The sequence below is a fragment of the Protomyctophum bolini genome, assembly GCF_963924005.1.
Source record: "Protomyctophum bolini genome assembly, chromosome: 21".
Lineage (NCBI taxonomy): Eukaryota > Metazoa > Chordata > Actinopteri > Myctophiformes > Myctophidae > Protomyctophum > Protomyctophum bolini.
Window position 1 is genome coordinate 22,735,073 of NC_137882.1, and position 26,031 is coordinate 22,761,103.

The 26,031-nt window shown below is 48.3% G+C and overlaps 1 protein-coding gene across 2 annotated transcripts in view; it reads left to right on the forward strand.

Moving 5' to 3' along the window:
* LOC308336771 (uncharacterized protein) overlaps positions 1-26,031 on the forward strand; it is a 169,866-nt gene that overhangs the window by 79,897 nt on the left and 63,938 nt on the right. The window contains exons 3-6 of one of the 2 annotated variants that reach the window (XM_080794316.1): positions 2,584-2,687; positions 3,588-8,313; positions 10,848-11,123; positions 11,908-12,028. In XM_080794316.1, the coding sequence (XP_080650442.1) occupies positions 2,584-2,687; positions 3,588-8,313; positions 10,848-11,123; positions 11,908-12,028 (5,227 nt within the window). The remainder of the gene's footprint in view (positions 1-2,583; positions 2,688-3,587; positions 8,314-10,847; positions 11,124-11,907; positions 12,029-26,031) is intronic. The other variant, XM_080794317.1, reaches the window with a different exon arrangement.

Sequence of the window (26,031 nt, forward strand, 5' to 3'; positions counted from 1 at the left end):
ATTAAACGTGGGAAATCATTCGTGTCATTTAAAAAAAAATTAGATTAGCAGATGTACAAGCTCACAAGATCACTTCAATGTTCTTTTTTTAAAGCGTCGTTAGAACTACTGATTTTAGAAATCATTCGTAGAATCGGCCTCAGGACATAAATGGCCCGTTAAATGATTTTAGGAAACTGTTCAAAAGACTATGACTAAAACTAAAATCCAAATGTGCTGCCAAAAACAACACCGATATACACGCTTGCATGCGGTCTTATCACTCTGGGAGATCCTTGCATTCATTTCCTGAACAGATTCTTGTGTTGTATACGGTCACAGTGTCCCAGCAGCACCAGGGCCTACGTTAAGGCCTTGGCCATGTCGTGTCAACAACAGCCTTGAAGTTGTTGCAGCGCTTGTATTTATAGCAGCGCGCTTCTTCTTCTTAGCGTGTGTCGTCGTCGTAGTGCTTATGTCGGTGGCAGAGATCACAGTGTGCTGTGTATAGCTGCAGCAGCAGCACCGGCTCAGTCAAGGTTAAGATCAAGGCTAGTCCTGCACAGGTATAGACATACTTTCTGGTGAAGAGAGAGAGAGAGAGAGGGAAGACGTCGCCGCGGGGTCTGTAATGTAATACTTTTAATAGAGCACGACTTTACAACAAAACCCCTCCCAAAAATCCCCCCCCCCCCCCCCCTCGTGGCTCTCCCTGTGCGGCTTAGCAAAGGAGCACCGCCGGTGATCATGGAAGATAAACAGAGACACAAGAGGAGGCGGAGGGTAGAGGAGAGGACAGCAGTAGTAGAGCAGGAGGAAGCCATAGGAGAGGCTAGTGGTGCAGAGAGCCAGAGAGGAATGGGAATGGTGGAGGACGCGGGGGTCGGCGACGTACAAGCCTCGGTGCGTACGGGTGGCGTGTGCGTTGGAAGGAGGTAGCCATGGGAGCGGCGCTGAGCTGGGCGGGCGCTCGCCTCTACGCGCTGGGGCCGGACGCCGCCCGACGGCTGAGGCTCTGGAGGGTAAGAAGAACCCACCAGCTGTGGTGGAAGAATGGACAAGATCTTTTTACTTGAGTAAAAGTACTGCAATGTACTGTACTCTGTTTCAAAGTAAAAGTTTGGAATTCATCATTTACTTGAGTAAAAGTTAACGATTGTTACTGTTGTTCTCAGTGGAAGTTTTTTTAAACTGTGTGTGTGTGTGTGTGTGTGTGTGTGTGTGTGTGTGTGTGTGTGTGTGTGTAAGAGAAGGGTAGTTCTCAGACTGTCACTAGTCCCTTCCTAACATTTTAGTCTTGTTTCTATCTGTTGACGAAATTGTCATTACATTTAAATTAGTTTTAGTCATCATAGCTTAGTTTTCATGTCACTATGGCTTGCACACACACACACACACACACACACACACACACACACACACACACACACACACACACACACACACACACACACACACACACACACACACACACAATGACTTTTAAATTTGCACTTTTGTTTTGGTGCTGTGCTGTAGTCTCTTATGTCATACACGGTGACTGGGTTACTTAACTCACTCACACAGGGCTTTACGGTGCACACTGCATTATGCAATGACTCACACGCTGCAGCAGCTCTGTCAACATGACGCTGTTTAAATGACTCCAGGTCTCTGAAGCCTGACTCTGATCTGCATGTCATCCATCCCTAGGGCTGGTTACATTTCAGCGCTGGCGTAGTGAAATGAAAAACATGTTTTTCACACTTTTAGACCACATCCGTGGTCATCATGTGAGCATATAACAATGTGTATTTTTATTTCAGATTTCAGTTTCAACTTAATCATCACGCTAAAATATGTTTCTGAAAACATTATAGGGTAGAAATAAGCCACATAACAGTAAACTGGTGCAGCTGGCCGACTATCTGACTTGTAAACAAACACACTCCATGCTGTCCTGCGTAGCATAGCTACTGTCCCATCGCCTGAAGGGATGATTGGTTCAGAAACTTCAGAGCGTCTGAAACTTCAAAATAAAATGTCCACCATTTCAGTTTAACTACGTCTTTAATAGCGTCAGTGTTAATACCGGTAGTATCTTCCATTGGTAGCAGATAGGCTAACTGTGGCACAATTAGAAATTTGCACCCATATGTCCAGAAAAAATAATGAAGTCTGTGTGTTTGACTATATATATATATATATATATATATATATATATATATATATACATACATACTTCAACCCTATATTCGTCCATTTGAAAATAGCAGATCTACAAGCTCACAATGCGTCGTGAGCTTGTAGATCGGCTATTTTCAATAGATTTTTCACACATTTTGAACTTGTGAAATGGGACATTTTGCAATATGAGTACATTTTCAATTCCGTACTCTAAATTGCAGTATTGGTACTTTTACCTAAGTAAAACAATTGAGTATACTTTTTCCCACCACTGATGACATGGTCCACTAATTGAGTGCTCTGTGTGTGTACGTGGCTTATCGGTGGCTGTATCTGGTTCATCTGCATTATGCTAAGCTCTCCCCAACACTCTTGTTCTTTCATTGATTTTATATCTCACTCTTTTCTCTCTCTCTCTCTCTCTCCGTCTCCCCACAGACCCAGGAAGCCCTTGAAGAGTCGTCCCAGCACCGTGCCAGCGGATTAGGCTTAGAGGAGGGGGATTTAGGCGCCGCCACCGACCCCCAGGAATGGTGCGAGAGGTATAGGCCTTACATTACATACTCATCGCCTAATCGCAATTAGCTGAGATAATCGTATAATTATTTCTTTTGCATAATCGTCAATCATTTCCATGTTGAAAAATGTCCATACATTTTCAAATACATTTTACAAGCTTACAACACGTCACGAACAACATAAGCTTGTAGATCAACTATTTCCGCTATAAGCTTTGTAGATTTTTTGGAAAGAAAGAAAGTATACAAAAGTATTAAATAATAATAATGAATCTATTGATCACTGTAAAATAAAAATAAAATAAAAAACTCCATGCTGAGCGTTCATCAAACGCTAGATCGATTATTAATATTATTATTTTTTCTTTCTTTCTTTTCAATCTGTTGTTGATGTTGTGCTATATAACTCCACAAAGTGATGAGGCTCTGTCGCGCTCATCAGAATTCAGTTAAAAACGGGTTGTCCTGAACTCTCCTTTAAGTTTTGTGTCATGTCTGCCCTTTGCAATTTGTGATTACGAAGCCTAAAAGGCAAACAGAAATACAAATTGTAACGTTCCAACGTTAAATGCAAAAAAGAAAACACAATTAAATCGTTAACCGCAATTACAGTATGTGTGACCAGATTTGACTGAGAGCATGCCATCGCGCAAACTCCAGGATATTTTATTTTATTTTTTATCCAAAATGAGTTAATAGCACAGGCAGACTCTTCACATACTAGAGCATGTCTGAAATAAATGCCAGAGCTGAAGGCTGTAAATATGCAATAAATGCTTAAACATGTAGCTAGGTGTAATGTTAGAGACCACAGAAGTGGTTTTCTCAACTCGCTGTTTTCTGCCAGACATTACTCTATAAGCCATATCTCCAAAACTGGTGGGTCAACAATTAATCGTCAACTTAAATGTGTCATTGTGACAGGAGGGGGAGCGGCGGCGGCGAGGACACGTCGGACGAGTACTTTGACTCCTGCTCATGGCACAGCGACGCCCTGTCGGACCACCCGAGTCCCGACGGCCCGCAGGGGGCGCCGCAGGGGGCGCCGCAGGCGCTGGGAGACGACGAGGAGGAGGCGGCGTGTCACCACGGCTGGAGGAGGGCGGAGCCCGGCTGCAGCCAGAGTAGAGCCCGAAGGAGGGAGTCCGGCGCCGTCGCCGCGTCCAGCCACGGCTGCAGACAGGCCGCGGAGACTCGCGCAGCGCGCGGCTTTGGCCGCACTAGGCGGAAAAGCGCAGAGAGCAATGTGGACGTGTCGCATATTAGTAGCAGCAGCAGCAGCAACACCCCCCCGAGGGATCTAAGAAGTACACGCGGTGGTGGCGAACCGACGTTACGAACTGTCGCTGTTTGCACGGAAGCACAAAGCGACAACGCAAGGCCAACGGAAGGCGTAAAAAGCGGAAGCCGTGAAGACGCCGCTGTTGTCGTCAAGGTAAATACCACGGCGGGTGCTCAGGAATCGAAACCACGGTCGCAACGTTGTAGAAGCGCTAGTCTGTCTGACGTCCCCCCGGACCCTTACACATGCACAATACGGATAGATCGCACAGAGGACGGATTTGTAGATACACGGCAGAACAGCACAGAGGGACGAGACACAAGCTTAGACAAGACACGCAGAGCCCATGGCGAGAGCACGGACCGAAAGCTCCCTGAAATAGCCATACCTAGGGATATAGACCAAGGGAAGCACACACATTCCTATACATTCAGTAGTGACCGTGCAGATGGACAAGAACACAGTCTAGGACGCCAAGGCGTCATCGTAGAAAACAACAGACAGACACATGCCGTAGAAGTGCGTACGTTCGAGCGATGTATTGAAAAAACAAACAACAAAATAGAGCCACATTGTACAGAAAGCATACGCGGTTCCGATGAATGTTTCACAGACGCGCTGAGCGTGCATAACCCAGAACCACGGTGTGCCCCCGTGAACCAATGGCACACACCTGAGACGATACACACAGACTCACAGTTCATTATTGAACCCAGTTCCACAAGCATAGGGTCGACGGAGGCGTACCGCACAAACACTGTACCGCTCGACACAGGTCTCAAAGACACGCTACATGCACAGGTCAACATATCGCCACGCGAGATCCCCGACAGATCCCCCTCTGAGACACGCCCTGGGGTCGGCGTGACAAAGCCCGCGCCGGGGGCGCGCGCGTCGGACGTCCGCTCTCGAGCCGAGCGAGGCGGCGGTTGCGCCGGCCGCGAGTCGGAGGGGAATAAATCATTTGGGATCGTAAACGAAATCGGCTCCTCCATCACATTTTCTACAGAGGCGAGACCTCTTTTTTTACTGGATGCCTACGCCCCTACCACCCCGAGTAGCACGTCGTTTCCACGAGACACCCGGCCCGGTTCGCCCGTCCCACAGGGCTCGGGTTCTTCACAGTCGCTGCAGGTTGTGGGCCAAACCAGCGCTCTAATCCGCGAACGGCAGGAGCAGGGGCAGTGCACAAACACGGACGCTCCCACGAACGGGCGCCACCCGGCCGACGGGACTTGGGTGGGACCCGTCTGGGATCACACCCAGTCACACACTGGCAGAGGGGCCGTGCCCCCCCAGCCCCACGTAGTGGACCAGCTGGTTCTCTCTGACGGCCCCCCGCGCTCAGAGGATCCCTCTCGGCTGCTATCAGAGACCTCAGGAGGAGAGGGCAGATGGGCTGGATCACCCTGCTCTCTTCGCCGACCAAACGACGAAGAGGAGGAGGAAGAGGAGGAGAACAGTAGTTGTGTTTTCCACATTCCGGGCCAGGACGTTGCACATGCGGCGAGGACGGTTGGTCCCGCAGAGTTTGACCTCGGCACAGCAGAGCTGTGCGAGCGCAGTGGAGCCGTCGCCGTAGCGCCCTCCACTGATCTGGATACTAGTGGTGCGTGGCGTGTGCTCAGTGACATAGAGGAAGATTCAACAGAACCCAGTGCTGCTAAACCCATTCGGGATGACTGCGCAGAGCGGCTCGGCCCAGATCAGACATTTGCGGCCCATATCAGTGTAGAAACCGGCACGATCCCGAGTCTTTGCAGGCAAGTTCAGCTCACGCTGGAAATCCCTGCGACTCCCCGTGACGTGGAGTCTTCTCTCTCTCCGCCCTCAGACTCTAACAACAACAACACAAAGGCAAGCAGAGCGGAGGACGGTCCGGAGAGGGGAGAGGTGTTCCAGAGCAGCTTAGGGAGCGGGCTGAGAACGTTTTGCTCCTCCTGGGGCGAGCAAAACGTGACCTCTGGCGTTGACCAGGACAAACCGCTCCTCTGCTCGTCGCCTCTGGACCGCGAGGCCTACTGGAGCAGCGAGGACTCTGCTGTGTCCGGCCTAGGGGAGGACCTTGACGGCCTGTGTCCCTTCGGCCTGGTCGAGGAGGAAGAGCTGGTCATACCTCAGGCAGGGGAGAGCCCCAAGGCCAAGAGTGTTTCAAAGCAGATAAGCGAAGAATGCGAACGCGTTAGTGTCAAGGACACGCCGGATGAAAAGAGTGCCAATTCACACCCACAGAGCAACGAAAGCCTGAAGCCTCTGGTCTCGTGTTTAGAAAGCAGAGGCCTGCTAGTGGACCGTGATCACAAACAGCAGGGCCAGCATGTTAGCGAGCCGTTTAATCACACACCCTACAGGGAGAGAAGTGCCTTGTCCGATTCATTAGGTGAGTACACACTGGCTGAGGAGTTCAGGGAACACACCCGGGCTCCTCCGCAGCAGGGGGTCGAGGTAGCGCGGTGCCCGTTCACCGCCGCCGCCGCCCTCAGCCCGGTCTCGGTCAGCGGCCTGCTGGAGCCCATTCTGGAGGCGGGGCGTTCGCAGGAGAACTCTGGGGTGGCGGCGGAGCAGAAAGAAAGCTCCGACATGAGACCTGCCGAGGGGGACAGAGACACCGCTGACCTCTCTGGGGGCAGAGACTTTAGACCTGCCGAGGGGGACAGAGACACCGCTGACCTCTCTGGGGGCAGAGACTTTAGACCTGCCGAGGGGGACAGAGACACCGCTGACCTCTCTGGGGGCAGAGACTTTAGACCTGCCGAGCGGGACAGAGACACCGCTGACCTCTCTGGGGACACGTGCTTCTCCGGCCCCAAGAGTCCACCACGCTGCCCGACGGAGCCCAAGAAAGAACGGTCCGCCGAGTCGGCGCCAACACCGGACCACGCCGATGACCCAGGAACCCCGTCCTCGCTACGAGGCGGCGATGACAGGCGCCAGAGTCCCGCGACCGTGTCTGACGACGGCGTGTCTCAGAGCGCCACAGGCGAGGAAAACGACGAGGCGAGCCCTCATGCTCTTTCGACGGAGAACGGCAATCTGGACAAGGCGAGTAAGAAGAGCAAGACGAAAGGAAACCACACGGCCAACAAAGGCTCAAAGTTCTCCGTCTTCGCCAAGATGCCCTCCTTCAGGAAGTCCAAGATCTCCAGGGGTACGAAGGGCGACGACTCCCCCGGGGACTCGCTCGACTTCGGCGAGTCGCTTAACTCCAGGTCCTCCATGTCGGAACAGGAGAGCCTGCAGGGCGACAACTCGGACGACGAGGTCTTCCTCCAGAGCAGCGTCCTCCACCAGACGGTCCAGCAGGTGTGTACCTCTTCGGGACGTCCTGAGAGCGAAGTAGGAGAGGAGCAGCACGGCTTCTTCCCGTCCAACCCGCGCACTCGCCACGTCCGTCAGCTCTTCGGCCAAGGCGGCGGCGGGGGAGGGGACCGAAACGGAGCGCCCGGCCTGGACGGCCCGCACCTCAGGCACGCACAGGCGCCCAACGACGGCCACGTGTACACGAGGAGCAAGAGCAACGACAGCCTGAACATCCGCATGCGCTTCGCCCAGGCGCACAAGTCACTCTCCAGCTTGTTCGAGTCGCGCACCATGGACAAGGAGAACGAGGAGCAGCTCAACGGCTGCCCCGACGGCGGCGAGACGGCCAAAGCCAAGCCGTCTTGGAGGAAGCTGAAGAAGGCCCGGGAGGCGGAGCTGCTGAGGAGGACTCTGTCGGTGCCCAACGCGGAAGGCGGCGGCCAGGGACAGGACATCCTCGGCGTCTCGGGGTCATCAGCCACCTCGCCCAGGGCGCTGCGGCACACCGACCCCCTCTCGAAAAGGGCCGCTCCGCAGGACGGCGGAACGGACGCTCCCCACGGGTGCCAGTCCGAGGGCCAGAGGAGAAAAGGCTCGCCCAACGGACTGCGCTTCGACGCCTCCGACTCCATCCCGGCGCTGTCGTCGTCGGACGACTCCGAGGCCTTGCCGCACGACGTCAGCCCCCTCTCCCCCCTGAGCCCCTCCCTGCTGGCCACTCTGGCCAATCAGTTCCCCTCGCCGTGGGCCAGCTCCTCTCCGCTGGGCGGCGACGGCCCGGCGGAGAGTCCTCTCAGGCCCATGAGCCCCAAGCCCAACAGCCCCCGGCCGGCGGCTCAGCGCCGGGTCTTCCGGTACCCCCACCACTCGGCGCGGGCCAGCGCCATGTCGCCCATCCTCCTGGGCCAGTCGGCCAGCGTGGAGGGCCTGACGGACCCTCCGGAGAGGCCCAGGACACTGAAGCCCACGCTGGGCCTCTCCCTCAGCCCTCTGGATGGAGGCGAGGGCGGCCTGGACTGCCAGTCACACATCAGTCTGTATACCATCGGCTCCATCAGTGAATTAGAGGTAAGAAACAAAGGACATTGCTACTGTGCCCCACGCATGCGTAGCATCATATTTATAATAGTCTTAAAATAGTCTAATAGTAACATTTGTTACTATTCTCATGGCATTATTATTGGCTTTACACAGAGACAACGCAACTAATCTGAATAATGATTGTACAGGCTGCTAACCAAGATTGAAAATAAATGTGACAACCAGGGGTCATCACCGTGTAGTGTTGGCTTGGTGGTGGACATTTTTGTCAAAATGTATTGTTGCCATGGACATACAAAATGAGCGGACAATAAATGATTACTGGAAACACATAAAGAGATAGCCCTGCGGTAACGAGTGACAAATTAGGCCTAGTAGGACTTTGACTTTGACAATAGTGTCATACATATATATAATCCTGAAGAAAACCTGGAGACTGACATTGGGTAATTGGGTCTCATGATCAAAATAAGAACATATAATATAATGTGTGTGAAACAGAACATCAAATGGACATTGATGACCCCTGGTGACAACACTCAATGAATGACATGCAGAAACGTAGGAACAACAGATGTCTTTTCTCATTGACATGCGCGCCGCCGGCCCGCTGAAAGGAAACACACATAATATGCATGGCAATTACCCCTGATCTGTGTGAATGCTTTGTTTTCCCCCGCCCATTGAATTGCCCTGCCTGTTGAGCATCGCTATAAATCTGTGTATCGCAAAATAAAAAAGGCCTTGTTCAGAGACTCCATCAAGATGCTGACGGGGTGTCAGCTCAGCTCCCTGAGAGAGAGAGAGAGAGAGAGAGAGAGAGAGAGAGAGAGAGAAAGAGAGAGAGAAAGAGAGAGAGAGTGTTTACGCTCCCATTCACAGCACAGCACTCTCTCTCACTAGCTCTGGCTTTATAGCGGAATAGAAATAACACGCCGTGGCAGTTAATCTGTTCTAATTCACCCTGTGTGTGTGTGTGTTGTGTGTGTGTGTGTGTGTGTGTGTGTGTGTGTGTGTGTGTGTGTGTGTGTGTGTGCGCGTGCATGTGTGTGCGTGTGCTCTGGGGGGGACGGGGGACGTGCATGAATGAAGGCATGTATCTGATGGTCTTTGCTACTGTATGTAGACGTGATACAGTATGTGTGGGGAGAAAGAACAAGCTTTTCTTTCTCGTCTCTCTCTCTCTCTCTCTCTCTCCCTCTCTGTAAGTAGGAGGAGATAAATAGCAGAGTCAGCTCTCCCCCCCCTCCAACCCAACAGTGTGGTACATTTCCATTCTGAGTGTAGCAGGGCCACCCTTTCTACTTCCACTTCCACACCAGCTCTCGAACCAGTGTTGTTGAACCAGAGTGCAGTTTAAAACGCACTGACTTGCCTCCCCCCTAGTGGCTGCCTCCGGTATACCTGCCGCTAGGATGAAAGTTATAGCCTGGCATTGCCAGACTGATTCTCTCCACGAAACATTGTGGAGAGAGTGCAGCAGTCTGGCAACGCCAGGCTAGAGAATGAAAGGGAACATGTAAAAGGTCCGCTGATTTTATGTTTCGGGACGCAGGAAGTCAATGGGAGCTATATCTCAGCGATGACAGGTGTTTTGTACACTGCATGACCTGTCTAATAATCATTCTACCCTCCTGTCATTTGATAACAATACTGTATATCGTTGCTGTCGGGAGGAAACCACCCGTTTTTAGATATTATTTTTGCATAAATCAGTGCTATTGAACACCCTTTATGTCTGTCTAAAGTAGTAAAAAGTGCCTCTTAACTACATTGGACTCTCAAACTGTCTGCTAAAGCAACTAACTCCCCCTCTCATGCAAGTAATTGACCATATATAAAATCACAACACCAACTTTGATGAGGCTGTAATTCTTCATTTCCTGAAAAAAGGTCTAATTTTCATTTCCTGAAAAATGAGAGTTAGGTTGTTTCTTTCCGACAGCAGAGATATTAATAATTGTCGAGCAGTGAATCAGCGTCTATTCATTCAGCGTGTGACCTCCCCTCTATCATGCCATGTTATGTCAACCCACACACGGTAATGCACTGCGTTCAGGGGAGACACCATTTCACTCGATTCGATTATGAGAGCAATTACGAGAGAGTTGATTGCCTGACCATGCAGGGATGTGCAGAGAATGTTAGAGAGGCAGGGGCTGAAATTCCCTAAAAGGGCACTTTTGCCAATAAATTGCGAAAATAGCTAGGAGCTAAGATCTACAAGCTCACAAGCTTGTAGATCAGCTGTTCTCGGGGGGAGCGACCCTGCACTCTTTAGCTACTGAAGATGTGGTGTAGGACATGGTTTTCTACACCGAGGCAGACGCAAAATGCTCAAGTTAAAGTTCAGGAGATTTCGGAAAAGGGCAATTATCCTAAATGCTGCATGCCTTCGGGGTATGGTATGAGGGGCATTTGCATTTCTTTCATGCTGCATTCATGGTCTGGACAGGGCAGGTCTTTTTTACAGACTGGTAAAAGGGCAGGGGCTCTATAACCTATGTGTGCACGTGCCTGTGTCTGACTAACCCGCTGACTAATTGTGTCGCACTCAAAAGGATGCGCAAAATGGTGGCAGTCAATTGAGGACGAGGAGGCCGAGGGATCACGCCGCGGCAGCGAGCTCCGCGCCGCCGGCTCCCGGCGAGCCGAGAGCGCGGTGCGACACGGCCGCCGCCGACACGGGGAAGAGGGGCAAGGGCGGCCCGGTGCGTCGCCGCTGCTCGGACGACCTTTGGCTCGAAGAGAGGAAGCGACACGAGCGCAGGATGGGCCGGGTGGCGAGGAGCAGCCTGGGACAGCTTAGCACACTCTCACCCCAAGACCTGGACAAAGTAAGATGGCCGCCGAGACACGGCGAGCGCCTGCAGCAGCCAGAGGCATTCCTCCAGTTCCTCTACCTTGCCTTCTCTGTCCTTCATTCTCCGTCCTGCTGCTCTTCAAAGACCGTCTTTTTAGTCTTCCTTTGGCCTCTTATCTATTTGTCTTCTAGGACATGAAGCACGTTTACTTTTTTACCCCTTTCATCGCTTCAGCTTCCTGCTTCTTCCTCCTTTTCTTCTTCTTCGCGTCCTCCGTTCAGCGCTTCCATTCCAGCCTGCATGCATGCATGTCCGCCCTATCGCTTCATGTTCTTCGTCGGGAATGTGCCGTGCCGTTTTATAACACATTTATGTTTTCATCTTTATCCGTTTTTGAGTAAATTCTTTCTTTATTTTTCTTAAAACACCAGACCAGGAAATATCAGTGTGTTTACGACCGCTTTGGACAAAGTCACATAAACAAAGGAATAGAAGAACGCTCGCCCCAAAACACGTTCGCCCCTCTAAAATACGGCCACCTCGGAGCACTCGCCACTCGCCACCAGGTATTCATAAACGTAACCTCAGTAAAACTATGCCTGAACCTAACCTTATTCCTAATCGTAACCTCAATAAAACTATGCCTGAACGTAACCTTATTCCTAAACGTAACCTCAGTAAACCTATGCATAACCCTAGGGAGGGGGGGGGGAGTGTGTTTTTCGGGCGAGCGTTCCGGTTGCCACAAGGCCCTAGAATGCACAGTGCATGATTCTTTTCACCCAGCCCTGTAACCCTCCCACCCTTCCCCATGCAGGATGTCACCCTGGGGCCCATGGAGGGGTTCGTGGGGATGCCGCTCAAGGTCCAGTGCTTCTCCCAGAGCACCCCCGTTGGACTGGACTGCCTGGGCTGGAGGCGACGCGTCTCCTCTCTCTGTGAGTACCAATCGCCTCGCTGTCTCTTTTTTGCCATGGTGCTTGAAAAAGCATCCTGGCCTACATTCACTACTACCTCTAGTACTGACCGTAGTAGACACTTTTTCGTGGGAGACTTATTCATAAAAACCCATAGTCTGAACGGCATAAAACCCCATTCTCTTGAGTCTGAACGCCGCAACGTGACGCCGTGAGCTGAGGCAGAAACTGCGGTACACCGACTGATTGTACTGATGTTCATAAACGAGAGCTTTATGACTCGTCATTATTGTTATTACGTTAAGCGGTGTCTTTCTAAGGGGCACGTGGCTGTTTATGGACAAACACAGCATGGTCAGTAGGGTTAGGAATGGGATCCGTTAGGGTTTTAACGATTCTCTCTTAACGGTCCAGTTCCTTAATGTTCCCTTTAACGATTCCTAGAGGGGGTTCCTTAATGGTCTGTAACTTTGAGAGTGTACAAATGGAACCAAATGGGTCCATTTTGGTTCCATTTGTACACTGGTATTGCTATTTGTATAGCAGACTTATATCCCACATAACCAGCTCTGACAGTGTGATAAAAAAAACTGTTCCGGAAGCGGTTCCAAGTGTAATGTAAGGCATTCCTGGTTCCTCAATGGTGGATTTGGTTCCTCCGGTTCTGGATCCCACACATTTGTCACATTTGTCATTAGTCTTTTCATGGCGTCTGATTGGCAAGTTCATTATTGGATTCATGGCTACTCTTAAAGGGATATTTCATCACTGGAAGAAACTGCAGTCACTCAATCTTAATAGTATTTGTAGTAGATAAAAGTAGCATAATTTGAAATTTGCACCTTATGGCCAGAAAAATAATGAAGTCAGTTTTTTACTATAGGGTTTGATTGCTGAATTCCTACAATGACCATAATGGTCATTGTAAAAGTCCAGGAAGGAAGTGAGACCACATTTTCATGACACATTTTGGTCATCAACATCACGGCATTATGACTAAAATATCTCAAAACACACATTACACACATTCAAACCCCCAGGAAAGTGTTTCTTGTGTCCTAAACATCATTCAAATAAGATCTGGTTGCAAAAGGGGGGGAAGTGGCCCTTTAAGTTTACAAATAAGTAGGCCTATTATTGTTGAGATGTGTAGACTGTGTGTAGAATGACGCAGGGAATGTAGTTAGAGTTGAAAGGTAAAGCAGAAAGGATCCGGTTATAGCTTGTCTGTGCACGCACTTCAGTAACTACTGTAACTTGAGCTGCCCAATTGTATTTTGCTGATCTCGACTGGAATTAACTGAGTCACATTCCGTGCCATTGGTGGTGGTGTTGCCTGCACAGACGTGCACATTCAGAGAGCGTTTTAGCCATTATTCAACGCTTTTCAGCATGTTTGGAAATAAAGTCCAATGACAAATTAGGATTAATTTCATCATCATCATTCACTCAGTTTTCTGCCCCCTCAATGTCGTAACTCTGTCTTACTCTATGGCTCTGGGAGGAACTACCTGGGTCTTGACAGTCTTGTTGTTATGGCTCTGCAGTGCACAGCAACAGTGCAGTTCCTCATTCAACCTGCAGGGCGCAGCACATTGTCATTTTGTCAGCCTCCTACTCCTAGCCCAGCCTTTCCCAGGCAGCGTGCCATGTATCCCTGAGGGTGTCTGTCTGGTGTAATTACAGGACAAAAGGCTGCATAATGTGGGAATTATGTGAAAGAAAAAAATAAATCTGTGAGAGTTCCATGGAAGAAAATTTGTATAATAGTAAATAGGTTTTGTTATGCCCATTTTCTTAATCAGGCTCTAATGGCTGCCTTGAAAAGACAGTTAAGACACCTATTATTTTAGGCAGATGTAGTTGTATATTTGTTTGTTTGTTTGTGGTTGTGTCCTTCACAAAATGCATGTAAATGCAAGCTATTATTATGATGATGATATTGTGAGAGAAAGTGTACCTGAAGTAATCACCTTCTTTATGGTGTCCCTATGTTGGGATTATTATTATTATTGTCATAATTGGTGCCCAAAGATTTCAAATAATTGAAAAACAAAGAAACAAATCTCTTGTTGATTGGCTATCTACTGTATCCACACACACACACACACACACACACACACACACACACACACACACACACACACACACACACACACACACACACACACACACACACACACACACACACACATATATAGGGCTTAAGTGGTCAGTATCCCTGGGGTATGGAGGTGGTGACTGGACAGTCAGCCAGCCATGCGTTAAGAGTTCTGAATGAATTGCATTATAACCCTGATCTGAGTCACTCCACACCTGCGCTGTGGTTTCTAGATGGATAGAGAGTGTGTCTGGAGTGGACCACACATGCACTTTAGCACACATGCCTGGCACGCACGCACGCACACACACACACACACACACACACACACACACCCTCCATACATGGAGGCAGCACACTGCCAGGTCTTAAAGTGAGGTCAGCAGTCTTTGTCCAGATGTCTGCCGTTGTGATTGGATTAATTTGGACCAAATTGAATTGCAACATGAATTAGAAGACACTAAAGTGTAATGCAACCTCACTGGCCCTCGGCTATCAGGGATATTAGAACGATACAGTCCGCCGCGTAACGTGACCCCATTTGACTCACTCATATTTTTCTATTACCATTCGTAATCCTTTATCAGCGCGCCTCAATTTGAGCGACGGTAGTCTATCTATCTCACTGTTTTCATGTAATCTTCCGTAAGGTAGTTTCTTTGAAGCTCAAATCCCTCTGTAATGATGATGGATCACAGCTTTGTCAGTCCCCGTTAAGCCAACGTGGTGTCCTCGCTTTGGGCTGCCTTGAGTATGACATTGTCATTGTTATTTATAGTGGTGTAAAAGTAACTAAGTGCATTTATTTACGGTACGTACTGTACTTCAGTACACTTTTGAGGAATTGTTACTTTGCTGGAGTATTTCAGTACTTTTACTTCTATACTCCACTGACACCAAAGAGGCAAATATTATACTTTTACTCCACTACAATTATTAGAAAACTAAATGACTTTGATTATTATTACAAAACATGCATTAACCACTTCAGCCCTATATACAGTATAGGCTACTATATTTTCAAAATATTTCATTTTGAAAACTTCAAACATTCTGCGTAAGTACATTTTGTATACAGTACTTTTACTTACAACAGAGTATTCCTACATTGTGGTACTGATACTTCTACTTAAGCAATATAGTACATCTTCGACCAGACTGTATTTATTGTGTTTATTAGGCCAATACTAATGTTTAAAATCCAACTTGCGTGATACCAGTGTGGTATGTGGTATATGTGGCTGTTTCAAACCTAAACCCGGTCATTTGTGCTGCGCTGACTTCTCCATTTGTCTTTGGAGTGACATCATAATGAATCTCCTGGTGTTGAGTGGTGTGTGCATGTCAGTCAGTCAACCCGTACCAATGTGTACCATCCACCCAATCTATACACTGTAGATTGGGTGGATGGTACATGCATACACTTTCCTTAATGATTATATCTGGTTTCTGTATTTATTTATGATATATTTTCTCTGTTATTAAAACCCATTTTTGAGCCAAAAACGTTGAGAACCCCTGATCTACAGTATACACTTCCCTGGCATCCACAGGCTTGTTTTTTTGTCTGCGTGGGAGGAAACCACTCAAAGAACATTGAGTTCAGGCAGCCGACGTATATATAAACGCGTGCTATACCAGCTTGACGAGTCTCATCGTGAGGTTTGATTGTAGTTGGAAACTTTCTCATTCTCCAGTCAAAGGGGAGTCGAAGGCGAGACCAAGTTGCAACGCTCTGCCGCTGACATCTCTTTTCGCAGGGCTGACACCTTTTTAGGTGAGATCTGATCGTACGAGTGTGAGCTTTGAGTTTTTGCACTTAAAAGAAGCTCTCATGTCAGTGTGTGTGTGTGTGTGTGTGTGTGTGTCACAGTAGTAGTGAGCCTAGGAAGTCGAGCGTGAACTCCCTGCATTTTCATTAGTGGTGTGTGTAGCTGCCAGTAGCCTCGCACGTGTCTACGAGTCACACGGCCCGATTCACTAAGCTGTTTGAACCCCTATTTTGAGTGTAAAGGAATTTTCCAAACTTCCCACAGTAATCTTTTTTTGTCTGTGAATTTTGTGGAGGGCCGCTCTTTCTCAAGTCTGCTCGGATGCAGACTTACTGTATGTACATAGGACCAAAGCTTGTTGTTGTACAGTATGTCATTAGAATGCTTTATTCTAATCTAGACTACTAACATGGGAAGTTTGGAAAATTCCGTTTACACCCAAAATATGGGTGTAAACAGCTTCAATTAGGCCTTATACTGTATGTGTGTGGACTATCATGTGTTACAGTACATAGTCCACACACACATATAGGGCCCGATTGAAGCTGATTACACCCATAGTTTGGGTGTAACGGAAGTTTCCTGGACTACAATAATTCCCATAATGCTTTGGTGCACTGCTCCTCCTTGTGGATAGGGGAGGGCTGTCTTACTGAGACTGAGACAACATGTAGTCCAGGAAGTAAGTGAGCACTGCTGAAATCTAAAATATCTAAAACCACATATTACACACACAAAGCACGCAAAAAGGGTGAAGTCAAGGGTCCTGACAACATAAAGTCAGTTGCTTGTCCGTCCAGCTGGAACATTGCGTTCATACATGTAGCTCCAGCCCCATGTGGAAAACGTCCATACAGTATACTGCAGTGCATGTGTGAAAGTGACTTATGTCTCTCTCCCACCCTCTGGCTCTCTCAGTATCGGCGTTGGGGATGTATTGAGTATGTTGTGTCCCTATAGTCAGTCTGCGGCGAGGCGAGGGTCAGCCTGTCAGGAATCCTCTCCCCCATGTCTCGACCCTGTGTTCCTTCCTGACATTGTGGGAAAACAGATCTTCACTGTTTCACTGTGTTCTGGGTTGTGTTTTCCAGGCCATTGCCAAGGTCACTCTGAATGAATAGTTTATTTCGGTGCTCTACATTTACATGTGTAAACACACACACAAGGGACCGTGCTGTATGAACCAGGGCTATTTAAAGATGCTGTATGTACTGTACGGACTCTGTGATTAGATGACCAGCGGCACGGCATGCATTTGTGACTTTATTCTGTCACATATTTAGACTTTTGGGACAGTGCATGCATCGTGGACATGTTTGCTTCCCTTATTAAACTCTATATAGGTTGACCGGAGTCCCTCGGACCTCTATACCATTTTCTGTGTATTTTCTGCTTTTGCTGAGTTTGTAGATCTGCTATATTTTCTGGAAGTTTTCATAGAATATGCATGGGTTTAATGTCTGTGTGTGTGTGTGTGCGCACACATGAGTGTGCATACCTTCATTGGCGGGTTGCTGGCTGATGTAAATTGGCAGCGCAACGCATTGTGAGCTAATAGATCGGATATTTTTGCAGTGCAGCACCATGCTGAAATGATAGAATACAGTGAGAGGTTGTGTGATTTGCTTAAAGTAGTGGTTCACCCAAGACATGACTTTATTTCTATCGTTTGATTCGTTTACCTGGTGATGTCTTTGACTCACGTAGGGTTTCCGTTTGTAAAACATTCCTTGATCCATTCCAGAATTAGTCGGAGACTTGACATTACAGTATAGCAATATCAAAACTCAGTCCATAAAGTCCAAAACACTGCTCATATTATCTATAACCTCCAGAAAAACGTGATTATGCGAACACATAATTCATTGCACAATTAGCTAAGTGGCACATATTATGCTGTGGTAATTTACTCGCATTTCCGCGCAAAATCTCCAAAATCTGCAGGACTCGCTTGATTTCACTATCCCTGCATTTTTTTCGCATAAAGTTTATAAAGTCATTGCCTCACCCATTTGTTCACATTCACACACAGAAGCGGGTGGCATGTGTGTGTGTGTGTGTGTGTGTGTGTGTGTGTGTGTGTGTGTACAACTGTGCGTGTGTGTGTGTGTGTGTACAACTGTGCGTGTGTGCTGCATCTGCTGGTTGCATCGGCTCTGCATGCTTTCGTCACCTCATAGCTATCAGTGTTATTTGTTGAACACAGCCTACACAGCTGAATCAAGGATTTTTTTCATGAGATGTGTACAAAATGTATGCAGATACTGTATACGTGTGACCCGGCCGTAAGGTTTGATAACTCAAGACTGGTATAAAGGTCAAGGCCCCGAGTCGACCTAACTGGCACCCCGACAACTGTAATTCAAAAATCCTTACACCATGCTCACTTTAAATGCAATGCATAGACGTGGAATTATCTCACTGTCGCTCTCATCTGGTCTCTCTCTCGCTCTCTCTCTCTCACGCACACACACACACACGCACACGCACCAGGACAACCCATACCAGGGGCACTAGTCATCAGAAGCATGCAGGCTTGTCAGTGATGGGAGGTGGAATGGCTGTGGATATAAAAGGAGCGAGCGAGGGGGGGGGGTCGTTGGGGAGCTGCTTTCAGCGCCCACTTTAATGACACTGCAGCACCACGCAGCGTCAGAGAGAGAGAGACACCCACGCTGGCGCTCGCGGGCAGAGCGACACGCTCGAGACGGCAGCGGAGCCCCCCTTAGAGGGCCCCCACTGATGTCAGCCCCGTAGCTGCGTGAGTGTGTGTGTGTGTGTGTGTGTGTGTGTGTGTGTGAGAGAGGGAAAGGGAGACGGAGAGATAGACCGCACTGGGTTACGGGAGCATGAGGAAATGAGCCAATGAGTGAGCAAAGGGGAGAGACGAGAGAGAGCAAGAGACACAGTGACAGACAGAGAGAGAGAGAGAGAGACGCCCTGTGTGTGTGACAGAGGAAGAGAGAGAGAGAAGGCGTTGCACGATAGCAGAGGCAGAGCAGGAGAGGAGAGAGAGAGGCAGAGCAGTAGAGGAGAGGAGAGGAGAGAGAGAGGCAGAGCCCTGGCTGGCGAGAGAAGCCGTTCCCGCTAGAGCTGTGCTGTCGCACCGTGGGCAACACAGGAAGGAAGGAAGGCGAGGAGGAAGCAAAGGAATCAGTTGACAGCTGGTGCTGCTTACCTCAGCCTAATTTCCCGGAAGGACGAACGGACGAACGGACGGACGGAGCCCGTACAGGTATCGTCTCGGAGCGGACGCCACCAAGCCCCTCCCCTCCCCACCCACCCACCCACTGCCAGTCTCCTCTCTCTGCGGGGGGGACATAAAGCACCTGCACGGACGCTTCCTCCTCCTCCTCCTCTCGTCCCCCTCCACCTTCCTCCTCCTCCTCCGCCCGCAGCCCTCCTCCTCCTCCACCTCCGCCTCCGCCACCCACTTCCACTTTGTTGGCGCCGGCGTCTGCGCCCAAGCGCCTGGCCCCGGCGATGCGTACCCAGGGGGGCGGCTGCTCCGAGGGGGGGGGGCACGTGCCCCCCCGCCGCGGCGGCGCCATGCCCGGGGGCAGCTGCGGGAGCAGCGGCAGCTCGGGGCTCTCCCCGGGCTCGGACTCGGACGGCGGTGGCGGCGGCGGCGGGGTTTTCTTAGGGACGCCCATGATGATGGGGGGCTTAGGAGGAGGAGGAGGAGGAGGAGGTAGCGACGTGGACGCGCTCCTGGACGGCGGGGGGCTCTGCGGGGGGGTGGGCGGCTGCATGGCGGTCGGAGGAGGGTACGGGAGCACTTATGGCACCCTGAGGGGGGTCCTGTCTCGATACTGGAGCCTCGAGAGCCTGCACTCCACCACAGGTAAGCTGGGCCTGGCTTCGCGAGCGCGCGTACGTGCACACACACACACCAGTGTTGACAGCAAAATTTTGTCTTTTGAATACAAGTTAATCATCATATTTTAGTCACCTGAAATGTTTTTGGGCGACTAAATATGATTCGATCTTGTCGTCGAAAAAGCATTTTGGCAGGCCTTGATGCCGTCGTAATGGCAGATTTTACACTTGGTTGCATGCTGAAAATAGCTGATCTACAAGCTCACAACGCAACGCTTTTTTATAGATCTTCTGTTTTCAGATCGGCCAAACCAAACAATCATGTCTTGTCCTTTAGTTCTACTGGATCTCATCTCCTCTAGTCCCTCCCTAACATTTTCGTTTTTTTATTTGTTGACGAATTTGTATATACCTTAGCCTTAGTTTTAGTCATCATAGTTTTTTGTCACGTGCACATGCACATAAGATGTGCACGTGCACATGCACAGAAGATGTGCATGTGCACAGCAGCTTGATATACCCTGACATTGGCTTAATGTGTAATTTGCTCTCGGGATAGATGTTTGCGTGTGTGCGTGTGTGCGTGTGTGCGTGCGTGTGTGTGTGCATGTGTGGATGTACTGTATGTGTGGAACGCCATCCATTAAGCTGTCATTGGCTGACAGCGAAGATGTGCAGCTGATGTGTTGAGACGGACCTGGGTTTTTTGTCATAGTGAAGTACAGTATTTAGTATTTTTTGTCGGGCAGAAACTGTAATCATACCACAGCGTCACAAAAGCAGCAAAGGTAGCACATCTACTACTTAGTTTTGCTGTTTTTGAATTAGGGCTGGAAGATAATTTTCTCAGTTTATATAGTAGTACCCCCCCCCCCCCAGTAGCTCCTCATGAAACTACTTCTCTCCACATTCACAGATTTCACACATAACAACCTGTTGGGTTATGTGGTGTTGCGTTGGGGAGTTGTTGGGTTATGTGGTGTTGATAACAACCTGTTGGGTTATGTGGTGTTGCGTTGGGGAGTTGCTCAGTTGCATGCTGGGACTCAGGAGCATGTGGCTTTTCACCTTCAGCTGAGAGGTGACGGAGACTATACTTAGACATTGGCAGGAGGCCTACTAGTGGAATTTAGCAGATGCTCCTAATCCAGAGAGATTTACAATAAGCAAGAGCAATGGTAATACATCAAATGGATAGAAATAGTCATCTAGGACACTGGTTCCCAAACGTTTTCATGTCAAGGACCCCCTAATTGACTCTAATTAGCCCGCGGACCCCCATTTGAAAAGATATGCCAGGGACCCCCATTAGAGAAGATTCTTACGGCTCTAGCAGTGATTTTCAACCCGTTTAATTTCAACGACCCCCAGTTTGACATGCATTAGTCTATGGACCCCATTTAATAGCATTTCTATCTCTGGGACCCCCAATTTATATTGTAAAATCAATGCTAATTTAACTCTGAGAGCGTACAGATGGACCCATTTGGTTTCATTTGTACACTCTCTGAGTTACAGACCCATAAGGGTCCATTTGGTTCCAAATGATCATTTAGCTTATGGGTCCCCCCTGGAACTCCCTCAAGTACCCCTGGGGGTCCCCGGACCCCACTTTGGGAACCACTGATCTAGGATCATATAGTAAACTAAGGAACTATCAGAATATCTGTACATTGAAGCTACTGTATAAACACTATAGAATGCCAGATCAATGTGTGTGCATGCATATTTGTATGTGTGTGCATGGATATGGGTGCGTGTACATGGCATACGCACATCCCCACTCTGTTTGTTCTGTATGCATGAACAGCTGTGCCTGCGCGTTGTAATTGATATTCATGTGTTTTCCACTCAGCAGTGATATAACCTGATTGCTGTTGTATTTTGTTAAAACACGCTGCTGTAGTGTAGCAGCCCTCACTGCAGGCTCTCACAGCAGTAATGACCAGGGACACAGGGGAGAGACTCATAACCACTGCACCACGCACGCACGCACACACGCACACACACACACACACACACACACACACACACACACACACACACACACACACACACACACACACACACACACGTGTTATTGTTAATAGCACTGGTTTTGCCAGCATCGGCCTTGCGATTTGTGTTGGCTAATAAAACCGCGGCATCCCTGTCGCCACGACTCGTCTCATTGAAATCATCACCATCGCAGCCTTCAGATAGCTTCTTTCACCTTGATTTATTCCTGGAAGTCAATTGAGAGCATGCTGCTCTCTTTTCCAATGACGCCCTGATTAAAGTAAACATAACATAGCATTTAAACACAAACACATTACAAGATAATATGAACAAAAATGACAGTACAAAAAAAGTACAGCTGGATCTCAAAGTAATCCTTGCAAGTCTTTTAAATTGCTCAAGTGAAATCAAGTTCTTCAGTTTTAATAGCTGTTGTCCATGAGTTGCACATGGCTCTGTGGCAAGCTAACTTGGGTGTTTATTCGGTGTTCATTCGGTTTTCAAAGAGGGGAGAGGGGAGGTTGTGGTGGGAGGAGGAGGGTTTCTGTTCTGACTGGAACATTATGGGAGGGTTTGTTGCCTATAGCGCTCAGGCGTACACACACATAAAAGGCCTTACCTTGTGCACAGCTACAGTATGGCTTGTGCTCATGCATGCCACAGGGCACACGGACATGAATGAATGCGTTACATACTGCAAGACTTAAGTGTGCACGGTTACATGCGTGAACACAGGGCACACATGCCCTCCAGGTACATGTATAGGCCTACTGTAAGGAGAAGCAGTGTCCTTGACAAATGCTTTTTTTTTTCTCCAATGAAGATGGTATCGTCCTTTCCATCACACGCGTGCACACACACACACACACACACACACACACACACACACATGCACACACATGCACTCACGCACGCACATGCACAAATCAAGCATAGCTTTCACTATTCAATCTTGTTCTTGGTTCCATTGCAGTCTGGTGTTTTCCCCACTTGTGTAAAGTGTGCGTTTATGGGTTATGATTATTCTAATCGGACGTTGATTTCCAACCGGACTTGTTTGGTCGGGGCCTGACAGGCTAATCACTCCGTTAGCCTTCATGGGCTGCAGGTGGCAAGTGTTTTGTTTTGGTGTAGATACGGAGACTCAGTAAAAAATAAAAAGTAGACCTTCGCTACTCGCCAAAACAAAGACGGTTTTGTGGAGTTGAAAGCCTACTTCCCTTAGTGGGAACACTAACATCGAAAATACACTTTTTGGCCAAAATGTAAAATAATCCACTGGGTGGAGACGCCACTTCTTCACTTTCAAATGCACAAAACCATCTTTGTTTTGGTGAGTAGCGAAAGTGTACTTTTTATAAGTCGACAGGCTGTGAAGCGTGCGCAGAGGCTCACAAGTCCCATAACGATATGGACCAGAAATAATGTTGCACAAACCATCAGCTGAGCAAAGCTAGAAATTAATTTAATAAAGTCTGTCGGCGTACCTTACCTTCCTTACATCCATCTGGTGACCAGCAACTACAGTATGTCCAATCCACTTTATTTATAAAGCACATTTAAAACAACAGAGTTGAAACAAAGTGCTGTACACAAGAAATACTAAATATACCAAGGGCGAAAACAACAATACATACTGTAATAATCAGCATGTTCGAACGGCAGGAAGTGCAAGTGAGCTTTCTGAAATGATTTAAAAACAGGCAAGGTTTGAGAACGATTATTCAAATCGCTTATGCAAAGGCTAAAATATTCAATTTACATAGCATGTTATGTAGAATGGGCAGCGGTGGCCTAAAGCCCAAACCACACCAAAGGGTCGGGTTGGGACAAAGCGGTTTTTAAGGTGAACCATGCCAATGCATTGGTGTGGTCTACCTTTGGGCTTAAGGGTTAGAGGAGTGTCCAAGTTGTTGCCGAAAGGCTCCCGGTTCGATTCCCCGGATGGGCAGGAAAAATATGGGTCAGGAAGTGATTGGTCATCACTCACCCAACACCGCTGAAGTGCCCTTGAGCAAGACACTGAACCCCCAACTGCTCCAGTGGAGCTGCTTAGTGGCCAACAGTATAAGACTGAGGTTGTACTGGTCAGCTCCCAGGTTTTCATGTGTGTCTGTGTGTCTCTATGTGCAGGGCGTTGCTGAAAAGGAGTCTAGTGCTCAGCTACTACCCTCATGGGTAAAAAAAAAAGACAGATGCAAGGTCATTATTGATGTAGCATTCGATAGCATTCTATAGTGTATATAGTGTGATTGTACGGATATTCTACTGTTATAGTGCCCAAACCGCACCAATGATTGGCCATGCAACTCCTTGGGCCTTAGAGAGAATGATAGGTTCTTAGTTTACTTATGATCCTAGATTACTATTTATATATTTGATGTATTACCATGTGTTGTTCTTGCTTACTGTAAATTGCTCTAGATTAAGAGTGTCTGCTAAATGCCTAAATTAATCTGTAAAGTGTTGTTGTTGTTGTCCTTGAGAGAGGTGTAGGACACATAGCAGAGCGTATACTTCAGCAGGACAGAGAGGGCTGCACTGATGGAGATTGGAAGACAAGTTTAATCTGATTTGGATTGGAGTGGTTTTCTTTTGTTGTTTGTTTTAAAGACCCGATGAAGGCTCCTTCCGTTTAGCGTTGGCATGGTGACAGCACAGCCAGGACACATTCTACAACACTTTTGCACGCACGCGCACATACTACACACTCGCACGCACGCATGCACACACACACACACACACACACACACACACACACAGACTATGCGCAGCCATGAAAGTCATGGACACTCACACAGACACAAGCCTGCAGACACACAATGACACGCGCTTACTCACACTTAAGATGCATACGGACACTAAAGGCCTATTCATAGTCTGGATTTTCGGTGGTGAGGTGATCTCCGCTCCGGTGGTGAGCTGACTACCGGAGCTGAAATAACGTTGAGCGATGGTGAGTAAAAACAGAGAGAAAGGCTGGAGCGGTGGCGGTGGTTTGCTCTTCACCGCGGCTCGTGACGTCATGTTGTAGTTCGGTGGTCACCTAACCACCGAACATCCAGACTATGTATGAGCAGCCTTAAGCCCTAGATTTATGTAGAAACACACACACACACACACACGCTCATATGCACTCACTGACGTTGCATGGTGTCCTCAAATGTTGTCCTCAAATGTTGTTGCGACACATTCTCACCTGCAGCTCAGGACAGGAAAGCCCTATGCGCTTGGCTCAATGCCCTGGGTATAGCCATTGGCACAGTAGCCCTCAAACCTTTTTCCTTTCAAGGACCCATAACTCTGAGAGTGTACAGATGGAATTAAATGGAGTCAGTTCATCATGACTCATAGGGCAGCAGTCCTGCGACATGTTTGTGTCAAGGACCACCACATTGATTCGGCCACGGACCTCGTCTGAAACTATTTTGTGCCAGGGACCCCCAGAAGCAAAACATTTTGTTAGAATTGTTTGCTTTAATACAAGTGGGGTCTGGAGACCCCCAGGGGCCCTTGAGGGAGTTTCAGGGGGTCCCCAGAACCAAATGAACCCTTATGGGTTTGTAACTGAGAGAGTGTACACAGATGGAACCAAATGGACCCTCCATTTGTACACTATCAGAGTTAAATGAACTTATATACATTGTACGTTGTTTACAATATCCTTGTCATATATTTTCAAATGGTCCGCAGGCTAATGAGGGGGTCCTTTGAGAACCACTGCTTTAATATATATACAGTATTGAAAATGTAACACAAAATATAAGAAGTTTTGAAAAAACTGCTATTTTTTATTACGTTTAAGTGGTTCAAATGATTGTGCCATATAAAAAGAATTGGTGTTTCTGGAGGTCTCCCAAACCACTTTAGGAGAACCAATGTCATACATTCATTGAAAACATCATTAAATATATTCAAAACAAAGGCAGCGAGGGGAATGCGTTAGCTGAGCAAGCATGCCCGCGGCGAGCGTCCGTTCTTGTTGCATACCGGGGTAGTAATTTAGTAAATGATCCATCCTCGATGTTACTGTATGCTACGTGATAAGGGATCACTGAGCTCGTAGATGGCCTATTTTCGCCGCACGGCACCATCGTACGACAAAAGCATAAAAATCGGGCTTACAGTAAAGTGGTTAAAGCGTTCTGGAAAGCTGCGAGGGGAGACAGTTGAAGCGAGACATGGGAGGAAGCAAGGCACAAGCATTGTTATTGTTTTGTCCCTAAGGGCACACGCGGGTCTGGCAGACCTGCTCTTGCTATCCTGTCACAGTCAATTGTGTCCCACATGTATCAAGTCGTTATTTTGTTTTTAACTTAGTTTGGATAATGGTT